Raw genomic sequence first — 12,387 nt, 5'->3', positions numbered from 1 at the left:
CTGTGTCCTTTAACAATATTTTGTTCCAGAGACATGCAATTGAGATGGAGAAATGCACAGGATTTGATTACTTCAGTACAATGTTCAAAGATTTTTTTATGCAACAAAAACTGATGTTCTGTTTACTCAAGTACAAAATGGCATTGTACAAAAGTTAGAGAAGCAGACGCAGCCAACTGAAAGACATCCTCTGCTATAAGGTCAAGGGTCACTGTACATGTCAATTCCATTGGAAATTCCTTTTCCTCAATGCTTCTGAGGGGAAAAACTATTAATTTCAGTTAACTTCTTGAATTGAAATTGACCCCAACCCTGGTGAATAACTAACTCTTCATCCTCAAGACAAGCCATTGGATCATCTTCTGACTGAAAATCTAATTGGCAACAAGCAAATCACTCATTGTGAAAACAATTGATACCCATTTCACACCAACTGGGGGTATTCATGAAATCTTGCCGTTTCATTTAATTGCCATGTTGCAGAGCTAAATCAAAGGAGAAACAGAACCATGACACTGCACTTTTATATGGATCCAAAGCAGCTTTACCAAAGCAATCTACTGGGCCAGTCAGAGCACAGACTGTAGGCATTTCTCTCATAACAGACTGCATTGTTGCATCACTATTGAACTTTTATACTATGTTGAAGATTTGAATTTTTTTCCACAACTTCGACCCTACTCCCCCATTCAACAGACAAACATTCAGTGTGGTGGTGCGATCATACAACAGCACAGACCTGGGGGGGGGGGGGGGGGGGGGTGAACAAGAAATATTGTTTTGTGTTATTATATATGAGCCTCTATCTACACAGCCAGCGTGAGTGTTGCTGTTACCCCGTGTTCTATTTAAGGAGAGAGGAGCAAAGAGAATTCAGTCCTTAGTGCTCGGCTGTTCTCTCCCAGAACAATGCTTTTCTAAATAGCCAAACCCACGCTCTGAAAAGGCTGGCTGCGGCTGAGGCAACACACTGGTTAGGAGGAGCCCTGTAATTACAGTGTAATCAGATATGGCATCTTGTGTAAAAGAGAGCACTGAAAGAAAGAATAACATGCTGATCATTTCTACCCGGGAGTTAGATACAAAAACAATCTGCTTTCTTCTGCAGAATTTGGACATCGGCAGTAGTCTTGAGGAGTGGAGAGTCTTGTAGAGACAGTCTTTGTCCTGCTACTCAGTAGGACAGTCTCCTCAGTCATCCCCTAGACGGAAGCCAGCTCCCCAGGCATGACGTCCTCCCATACCTCCTCCACCACCACCACCACCGGCCTCGGGAGCTGCAGGTCTCCTGCTGGGTGGAGCTCCAAACCCAGACACGCCCCCTCGTCTGTTGGGCAGGAAGCGGTACCTGTAGAGGAGACAGAAGAAAGCATACTGTATTAAAACAGACATGCATCTCTGAAATGTAGAATAAGGAATCACAGAGGACAACAAGGCTGTGTTCAGCAGGAATGTTCACGTAGAAATATATTTGTGTAGAACAGACATGCATTACACATCTCTGACGCAGTATAAGGAATCGTCATGTTGCTTCAGGATTAAAGCGACACCAGACAGGTAGAATAGCAGAGGAACTCACAGGAAGTCAGGTGTTGACAGGAAGGACCTGCCTCCCAGGTCCATGGGGTATTTAAACATCAGGAAGAAGTACAGATGGCCCACCAGGTTCCCAATCAGTTCATTGACAACACTGGAGATGAGAACAACCAAGACATTTAGGATTTTACTAATGACTTAGAACTACAATGTCTAACATGTTGGATTGTTGAGTAAATAATGGAACTACTTACGAGCCCCCAATAATGTAGTTGAATCCAAGGATGACCCAGGGTAGATAACATGCTTTGAAGCGTGTCCCAAACCAGAAGGAGACTATGGTTTCTCTGTTCAGCTGAGCCCACACGTACAGGACCGACATTATCAACGGGATCATCAGGAGCTGGAAAACACAGCATTTGCATATTTTCACATCAAATTGGATTTGTCACAAGCGCCGAATACAACAGGTGTGTAGACCTTAGAGTGAAATGCTGACTACAACAGGTGTGTAGACCACAGAGTGAAATGCTGACTACAACAGGTGTGTAGACCACAGAGTGAAATGCTGACTACAACAGGTGTGTAGACCACAGAGTGAAATGCTGACTACAACAGGTGTGTAGACCACAGAGTGAAATGCTGACTGACAAGCCCTAAACCAACAATGCAGTTAAGAAAAATAAGTGTTAGGTAAAAAAATTAAAAAAAATAATTAAAGAGCAGCAGTAAAATAACAATGTGGAGGCTATATAGAGGGTGTTACGGTACAAAGTCAATGTGGAGGCTATATACAGGGTGTTACGGTACAGAGTCAAGGTGGAGGCTATATACAGGGTGTTACGGTACAGAGTCAATGTGGAGGCTATATACAGGGTGTTACGGTACAAAGTCAATGTGGAGGCTATATACAGGGTGTTACGGTACAGAGTCAATGTGTCGAGGTAATATGTACATGTAGGTAGAGGTAATAGTAGTTCTCAATCAGTCATTTCATAAGAGGTGGACCAAAACCTCATTCATTAGCTTTATCTAATAATGTAGGTTATAGATACATCCTCTTTTCCAAACCAACTGGCCAAGAGGCTGCAGCGACACAGCAGCAGCAGACAGTCAGCAGAGATACCTTAGCACTGAAGCTGTAGATGGCATAGTTCTTATTGTCACAGTGACCACGGAAGTGCCCAGTTTGTTTACACTAAATGACAGTGGTTGTGATGACCCCTGGTAGATTTATGGTCAGTAGCACTGAGGCAGGACGACTAGCCTCTTAGCTGTCAGAGACTGATGACTTAGAGCTGTCTGAGGTACTGTCCCAAATGGCACCCTATTCCCTATTTAGTGCACTACTTTTGACCAGACTGCCCAATAAAGGGAATAGGGTGCCATTTGGGACACACCCCGATTGTCGGCCCCTCTGTGAAACAAGATACAGCAGACTAGACTAGTCTGATCATCCGACAGTAACTCCCCGTCGTGATAAACTGGACCAGTCTGATCATCCGACAGTAACCCCCCGTCGTGATAAACTGGACCAGTCTGATCATCCGACAGTAACCCCCCGTCGTGATAAACTGGACCAGTCTGATCATCCGACAGTAACTCCCCGTCGTGATAAACTGGACCAGTCTGATCATCCGACCTTCTTAATGAACCTAGTTTACATGATGTTCTACAGATTAAAGGGACAATCCACTCAAACTACAGTATGTGTTGGTATTGTTCCAATAGTCCGCTGTTGATTCAGTCCCAATATGTTTTGCATGTCAGCAGTCAAGTTGTTTTGCATCATCATGATGCTGTGGCCAGTGACACTTTGCTTCTAGAAAGTCCATTATCTTCAAAACTTCATTGCTGACATGCAAAACATATTTGGACTGTATCAACAATGGACTAATGGAAAATAATACCAAGAGAGAGTTTGAGTGGATTGATATAGATATATATACACATATACATACATACATACATACATACATATACATATATATATACATACATACATATACATATATACATATACATATATATACACACATACATACACACACACACACACACACACACACACACACATACATACATACATACACACACACACACATACATACATACATATATATATATATACACATATATATATACATACACACAGCTAATAAAAGCTTGCCTATCCTTGACAGGTACCGTAGAGATGGGCTGACAGCCTTTAATGCAGGGTTGGACTATTTGTCTTGGAACGTCGTGGTAAATGAAAAAAGAAAACAGGTCTTAATTATTCTAATCAAAGGACAGAGAGAAAACAGGAGGAAGAAACGTACCTGCATGTCCATCATTAAGCCGGTTATCTACACAAGCAATGTTAAGGAAACCTGTATTCTTCCTGTCAGGATCAATTATTTTACACATGTTGAACTCTTTCATCTCGTTCTATAGAAACAGGCCACATGACCTTCATTTCCATTTTAGTTACCCAGAAGGAAGAGCAGTGGAACAGATGACTTGACAACAGAACTGTTCTGTCCTGGAGCAGAGAGGAGCCTACTGATCCATTCCAGCTGTACTGAGGTTCTGGATCCACAACACAGTAACTGAGGCAGCATGGGTAGAAAATCAGAGGCTATATTTGAACCAGATCTTTCATGTGAGTAGTGTTGTCCATCCATATGACCTGCATTAACCACATGGCTGTACAGAGACTGTAGCTAGGCCACTAGCAGGCTGGGGGTTTGGCTGTACAGAGACTGTAGCTAGGCCACTAGCAGGCTGGGGGTTTGGCTGTCCAGAGACTGTAGCTAGGCCTCTAGCAGGCTGGGGGTTTGGCTGTACAGAGACTGTAGCTAGGCCTCTAGCAGGCAGGGGGTTTGGCTGTCCAGAGACTGTAGCTAGGCCTCTAGCAGGCTGGGGGTGGTTTGGCTGTCCAGAGAAACAGAGCCCGGTTTGGCTGTCCAGAGAAACAGAGCCCGGTTTGGCTGTCCAGAGAAACAGAGCCCGGTTTGGCTGTCCAGAGAAACAGAGCCCGGTTTGGCTGTCCAGAGAAACAGAGCCCGGTTTGGCTGTCCAGAGAAACAGAGCCCGGTTTGGCTGTCCAGAGAAACACAGCCCGGTTTGGCTGTCCAGAGAAACACAGCCCGGTTTGGCTGTCCAGAGAAACACAGCCCGGTTTGGCTGTCCAGAGAAACACAGCCCGGTTTGGCTGTCCAGAGAAACACAGCCCGGTTTGGCTGTCCAGAGAAACAGAGCCCGGTTTGGCTGTCCAGAGAAACAGAGCCCGGTTTGGCTGTCCAGAGAAACAGAGCCCGGTTTGGCTGTCCAGAGAAACAGAGCCCGGTTTGGCTGTCCAGAGAAACAGAGCCCGGTTTGGCTGTCCAGAGAAACAGAGCCCGGTTTGGCTGTCCAGAGAAACAGAGCCCGGTTTGGCTGTCCAGAGAAACAGAGCCCGGTTTGGCTGTCCAGAGAAACAGAGCCCGGTTTGGCTGTCCAGAGAAACAGAGCCCGGTTTGGCTGTCTAGAGAAACAGAGCCCGGTTTGGCTGTCCAGAGAAACAGAGCCCGGTTTGGCTGTCCAGAGAAACAGAGCCCGGTTTGGCTGTCCAGAGAAACAGAGCCTGGTTTGGCTGTACCACATGGCTGTCCAGAGAAACAGATTGTAGCTAGGCTACTGGAAAGGGGCTGAACTGTTGCTAGGCAGCTTAACAGGCAGGGGGCGGCTCTAATAACACATACTATAACAAGGCCTAGACTCAGGAGAGGCAGAAACAATGGCAGTTCATGGAACAAAACATGAACAACTATTAGCCTACCTTTAACAATGGACAAAACAGCATAACGTCATTGTCTGATGAAAACCTTGTAACTCCAATTTTGCAAATATATATATTTTTTTACATTCATTTAAAAGCAGTAACTCCCCTCAATGTTCTCTGAACATTTCATGACTCAAGGACACAAAACATTTATTCAAAATATTTCATAATAGTATGTTCCTTTTTCCTGAAAAAACGATGTTTTGAAGGTTTTCAGACGGTGACGATGAGTTAAACGTATGGCTCATTGATTTACTATGACTGATAAAGTTGTCAGCTGCATAACAGAGGAAGGCTGATAAGCAGGTAAAGGATACAACGATGCAGATCCAGTTGAACAGCAGCATGAACACAAAGTCAGCCGGTCGCCCATCAAACGCACCTGGAACAAAGAAAACATACAGGGATTGTTTCTTTATTTCATTTGCTTTGGCAATGTAAACATGTTTCCATTCACTAAACACTGTACATACAGACCTAACACCGCATCACTAAACACTGTACATACAGACCTAACACCACTAAACACTGTACATACAGACCTAACACCACTAAACACTGTACATACAGACCTAACACCGCATCACTAAACACTGTACATACAGACCTAACACCGCATCACTAAACACTGTACATACAGACCTAACACCGCATCACTAAACACTGTACATACAGACCTAACACCGCATCACTAAACACTGTACATACAGACCTAACACCACTAAACACTGTACATACAGACCTAACACCACTAAACACTGTACATACAGACCTAACACCACATCACTAAACACTGTACATACAGACCTAACACCACATCACTAAACACTGTACATACAGACCTAACACCACTAAACACTGTACATACAGACCTAACACCACATCACTAAACACTGTACATACAGACATAACACCGCATCACTAAACACTGTACATACAGACATAACACCGCATCACTAAACACTGTACATACAGACCTAACACCACATCACTAAACACTGTACATACAGACCTAACACCACTAAACACTGTACATACAGACCTAACACCACATCACTAAACACTGTACATACAGACATAACACCGCATCACTAAACACTGTACATACAGACCTAACACCGCATTACATACAGACCTAACACCGCATCACTAAACACTGTACATACAGACCTAACACCACATCACTAAACACTGTACATACAGACCTAACACCGCATCACTAAACACTGTACATACAGACCTAACACCACATCACTAAACACTGTACATACAGACCTAACACAGCATCACTAAACACTGTACATAGACCTAACACCACTAAACACTGTAAATACAGACCTAACACCACATCACTAAACACTGTACATAGACCTAACACCACTAAACACTGTAAATACAGACCTAACACCGCATCACTAAACACTGTACATACAGACCTAACACCACATCACTAAACACTGTACATACAGACCTAACACCACATCACTAAACACTGTACATACAGACCTAATACCACTAAACACTGTACATACAGACCTAACACCACTAAACACTGTACATACAGACCTAACACCACATCACTAAACACTGTACATACAGACCTAACACCACATCACTAAACACTGTACATACAGACCTAACACCACCAAACACTGTACATACAGACCTAACACCACTAAACACTGTACATACAGACCTAACAGCACATCACTAAACACTGTACATACAGACCTAACACCGCATCACTAAACACTGTACATACAGACCTAACACCGCATCACTAAACACTGTACATAGACCTAACACCACTAAACACTGTAAATACAGACCTAACACCGCATCACTAAACACTGTACATACAGACCTAACACCACATCACTAAACACTGTACATACAGACCTAACACCACATCACTAAACACTGTACATACAGACCTAACACCACTAAACACTGTACATACAGACCTAACACCACTAAACACTGTACATACAGACCTAACACCACATCACTAAACACTGTACATACAGACCTAACACCACATCACTAAACACTGTACATACAGACCTAACACCACCAAACACTGTACATACAGACCTAACACCACTAAACACTGTACATACAGACCTAACAGCACATCACTAAACACTGTACATACAGACCTAACACCGCATCACTAAACACTGTACATACAGACCTAACACCGCATCACTAAACACTGTACATACAGACCTAACACCACTAAACACTGTACATACAGACCTAACACCACACCACTAAACACTGTACATACAGACCTAACACCACATCACTAAACACTGTACATACAGACCTAACACCACATCACTAAACACTGTACATACAGACCTAACACCGCATCACTAAACACTGTACATACAGACCTAACACCACACCACTACACTGTACATACAGACCTAACACCACATCACTAAACACTGTACATACAGACCTAACACCACACCACTAAACACTGTACATACAGACCTAACACCACACCACTACACTGTACATACAGACCTAACACCACATCACTAAACACTGTACATACAGACCTAACACCACATCACTAAACACTGTACATACAGACCTAACACCGCATCACTAAACACTGTACATACAGACCTAACACCGCATCACTAAACACTGTACATACAGACCTAACACCGCATCACTAAACACTGTACATACAGACCTAACACCGCATCACTAAACACTGTACATACAGACATAACACCACAACACTGTACATACAGACATAACACCGCATCACTGAACACTGTACATACAGACATAACACCACAACACTGTACATACAGACATAACACCACAACTTTTTATTTAATCACCGCAATTATTTATTTCAATCATATTCTATTGCCTGGCCCCACCATGATCACAAGATTTGAATGAAAAAGCTCCATGTGTACTGAACGACACGGTCTACTTCCTCCTACCTCCAACAGTCCTAATGTTGTGTAACAGATCAGGTCTATAACGGAGCCTGACTAACGTGAAGTGATCGGTGTGGCCTGGGGGGGGGGGGGGGGGGGGTCTAGCCTCTGTGACCTGGCGTGAACACACCCGTCTCCTGCCTCTGTGACCTGGCGTGAACCCACCCGTCTCCAGCTTCTGTGACCTGGCGTGAACCCACCCGTCTCCAGCCTCTGTGACCTGGCGTGAACCCACCCGTCTCCAGCCTCTGTGACCTGGCGTGAACCCACCCGTCTCCAGCCTCTGTGACCTGGCGTGAACCCACCCGTCTCCAGCCTTTGTGACCTGGCGTGAACCCACCCGTCTCCAGCCTCTGTGACCTGGCGTGAACCCACCCGTCTCCAGCCTCTGTGACCTGGCGTGAACCCACCCGTCTCCAGCCTCTGTGACCTGGCGTGAACCCACCCGTCTCCAGCCTCTGTGACCTGGCGTGAACCCACCCGTCTCCAGCCTCTGTGACCTGGCGTGAACCCACCCGTCTCCAGCCTCTGTGACCTGGCGTGAACCCACCCGTCTCCAGCCTCTGTGACCTGGCGTGAACCCACCCGTCTCCAGCCTCTGTGACCTGGCGTGAACCCACCCGTCTCCAGCCTCTGTGACCTGGCGTGAACCCACCCGTCTCCAGCCTCTGTGACCTGGCGTGAACCCACCCGTCTCCAGCCTCTGTGACCTGGCGTGAACCCACCCGTCTCCGTGACCTGGCGTGAACCCACCCGTCTCCGTGACCTGGCGTGAACCCACCCGTCTCCAGCCTCTGTGACCTGGTGTGAACCCACCCGTCTCCAGCCTCTGTGACCTGGTGTGAACCCACCCGTCTCCAGCCTCTGTGACCTGGTGTGAACCCACCCGTCTCCAGCCTCTGTGACCTGGTGTGAACCCACCCGTCTCCAGTCTCTGTGACCTGGTGTGAACCCACCCGTCTTCACTGGGATATAGGACTACTCAGTGATGTGAAACATTCTGAACCTTGTTACAGATCTATTCATTCTGTTTCCCTGACAACACCCTATTCTACATGAAGGTTTGTATCTGAACGTTCTGTAACATTACATGGTCCTGAACCGGCCCCTGCTAGAGGACTGTGTGAACCCACCTGTCTCCAGCCTGGTAGAGGACCGTGTGAACCCACCTGTCTCCAGCCTGGTAGAGTACTGTGTGAACCCACCTGTCTCCAGCCTGGTAGAGTACCGTGTGAACCCACCTGTCTCCAGCCTGGTAGAGTACTGTGTGAACCCACCTGTCTCCAGCCTGGTAGAGGACCGTGTGAACCCACCTGTCTCCAGCCTGGTAGAGTACCGTGTGAACCCACCTGTCTCCAGCCTGGTAGAGTACCGTGTGAACCCACCTGTCTCCAGCCTGGTAGAGTACTGTGTGAACCCACCTGTCTCCAGCCTGGTAGAGTACTGGTAGAGGAAATAAAGATTGACGAGGTAGAGGAAGCCTGTTCCAGGGCCCACAGGGAAGTATAGGGTGGAGGTGATTGGTCTCCATACCTGTAGAGAGAGAGAGATACAGAGTCTGTTAGCATTTAGACATGTCAGGGCAGTAACTGGTGTGTGTGTGTGTGTGTGTGTGGGGGGGGGGGGGGGGGGGGGGGCCAGGGCAGTAACTGGTGGAGGGGGGGATGGAACAGCCCAGACTGCCCAGCACAGGTGTGCCAGCTGTGGCCTCACCAATGGAACAGCCCAGACTGCCCAGCACAGGTGTGCCAGCTGTGGCCTCACCAATGGAAACCTACTCTGCCTTCACAAGATAACCAGTAGTCAGCTGAGCTGTCAGGGCCGAGAACCGATACTGTCCACCCTGTATGTGTTCGTGGTGGAAAATAACCCAATTATCCTACTTGATTAAAAGTAAAGATTCTGTAATAGAAAATTTGAAAAGTATAATAGAAATGTAAAAGTCACCCCCCCAAATAATACTACTTGAGTAAAAGTATTTGGTTTTAAATATACTTAAGTATCAAAAGTAAAAGTATTAATAAATTCAAATAGCTTATATTAAGAAACCAAGATGTTTTGAATATTTTGAATATTTTTTTAAGGATAGCCCAGGGCACACTACAACACGCAGACATCATTTACAAATGAAGCATTTGTGTTTAGTGAGTCTGCCAGATCAGAGGCAGTAGGGATGTTCTCTTGATAAGTGAGTGAATTGGACCACTTTCCTGTCCTGCTAAGCATTGAAAATATAACAAGTACTTCTGGGTGTCAGGGAAAATGTTTGGAGTAAAAATAACATTATTTTATTTAGGATTGTAGTGAAATACAAGTAAAAGTAAACTAATAATTAAGTCGTACTTTCAAGTATTTTTACTTAAGTACTTTACACCACTGTGTGTGTGTGTGTGTGAACCCACGTCATAGAGCTGGGGTCCAGTACCAAAAGAAGGGTCTAGTGTGACACCACCTGTCAGAAGACTATGATGAAACCCTTGCTTGCTTGCTTGAGAGTCATAATGACTACTGCATGTAATGTGGGAGGTGCCAGTTATGATGAGGATGTCCAAAGATGGATGTGATAGCGCCACCTGATGGAATTGTATTGACATTATTTTTGGTCAAACCTCACTCAACCAAACCTATAACAAATGCTGGAACATAAAATATTTGTGAGATATTCACCAAACCTTTCGGGAATAATCATGTAGTTAATTTGTACATAATTGCTATTGAAACTGCTGCTATCCTATCATTGAACTAGCGTCTTCACGCATCCCGGAAGTCCAACCTGTTTGTTTTGTGATTGGACTGAATTCACACCCCTCGTACAATCCAAGGCCTGCTAGCCTTGATGCTAGGCTATTATAGCAACATAGCGAATTGTAGCACACATAAACAACCCCACTGCCCATAACTCACCTGAAATTTGTGAAAGAAGTTCTCTGGCCATAAGACGAGGTACATGGGACTGATTAGTCCCAGTTTACCTATCAAGGGAACCGCAATCGACCCAGCAAACCAGTACCGGGTGATGAACGGGATTGTTTTGAACCAGTCCCCGATATCTGACATCTTTCCATACGATCTTGGCAAAACGACCACAGTCAACGAATTGCCTAAAGGCAAACGAACAGTCCCAAAGTCCTGTGGTGACTGACGATACCCCTTGTGTTAGAATTCCCTTTCGATTACAACAATTATTCACGAACGTTTGTTTCCTCAGTCAAGTTTTCATGACGTGGCTTCTTATTATACCTCAATCTTCTCGCGACTAGCTCTTGAACTGCTCACTTCCTGTCGAATTTGCGCCGCAGTCCTTGCTATCTGGGATCCTTGGGACGTCTGGAATCTGATGTTACCCCTTTGAAGTTGAAATGTCGAATGATTTACACCGAACAAAAATATAAACACAAAATGCAACAATTTCTAAGATTGCACTGAGTTACAGTTCATATAAGGAAATCAGTCAATTTAAATAAATTCCTTAGGCCATAATCCATGGATTTCACATGACTGGAAATACAGATACAGTGAGGGAAAAAAGTATTTGTTCCCTTGCTGATTTTGTACGTTTGCTCAGTCTATAATTTTAATGGTAGGTTTATTTGAACATTGAGAGACAGAATAACAACAAAAAAATCCAGAAAAAAAACGCATGTCAAAAATGTTATAAATTGATTTGCATTTTAATAAGGAAAATAAGTATTTGACCCCCTCTCAATCAGAAAGATTTCTGGCTCCCAAGTGTCTTTTATACAGGTAACGAGCTGAGATTAGGAGCACACTCTTAAAGGGAGTGCTCCAAATCTCAGTTTGTTACCTGTATAAAAGACACCTGTCCACAGAAGCAATCATTCAATCAGATTCCAAACTGTCCACCATGGCCAAGACCAAAGAGCTCTCCAAGGATGTCAGGGACAAGATTGTAAACCTACACAAGGCTGGAATGGGCTACAAGACCATCGCCAAGCAGCTTGGTGAGAAGGTGACAACAGTTGGTGCGATTATTCGCAAATGGAAGAAACACAAAATAACTGTCAATCTCCCTTGGCCTGGGGCTCCATGCAAGATCTCACTTCGTGGCTTTGCAAT

At 45.0% G+C, this 12,387-nt stretch overlaps 1 protein-coding gene and 1 long non-coding RNA gene across 2 annotated transcripts; both read right to left on the bottom strand.

Moving 5' to 3' along the window:
- Nucleotides 1–78: 78 nt before the first annotated feature.
- On the bottom strand, nt 79–11,620 carry LOC115181388 (derlin-1). The gene is made up of 7 exons (XM_029743322.1): nt 11,215–11,620; nt 9,732–9,843; nt 5,659–5,723; nt 3,858–3,884; nt 1,791–1,939; nt 1,580–1,690; nt 79–1,348 (listed from the first exon to the last, which is right to left on the bottom strand). Exons 1-7 carry the CDS (start codon nt 11,365–11,367, stop codon nt 1,192–1,194), a joined length of 774 nt encoding a protein of 257 aa, XP_029599182.1. The 5' UTR covers nt 11,368–11,620; the 3' UTR covers nt 79–1,191.
- On the bottom strand, nt 6,586–6,809 carry LOC115181394 (uncharacterized). Its single transcript, XR_003873400.1, has 2 exons — nt 6,743–6,809; nt 6,586–6,616 (listed from the first exon to the last, which is right to left on the bottom strand). It is a non-coding gene; the product is annotated as an uncharacterized LOC115181394 (long non-coding RNA).
- Nucleotides 11,621–12,387: the final 767 nt, after the last annotated feature.

The sequence above is a fragment of the Salmo trutta genome, unplaced genomic scaffold (assembly GCF_901001165.1).
Source record: "Salmo trutta unplaced genomic scaffold, fSalTru1.1, whole genome shotgun sequence".
Taxonomy (NCBI): Eukaryota; Metazoa; Chordata; class Actinopteri; order Salmoniformes; family Salmonidae; genus Salmo; species Salmo trutta.
Note: the sequence above shows the minus strand (reverse complement) of the source record. Positions and strands in the feature narration are given on the sequence as shown.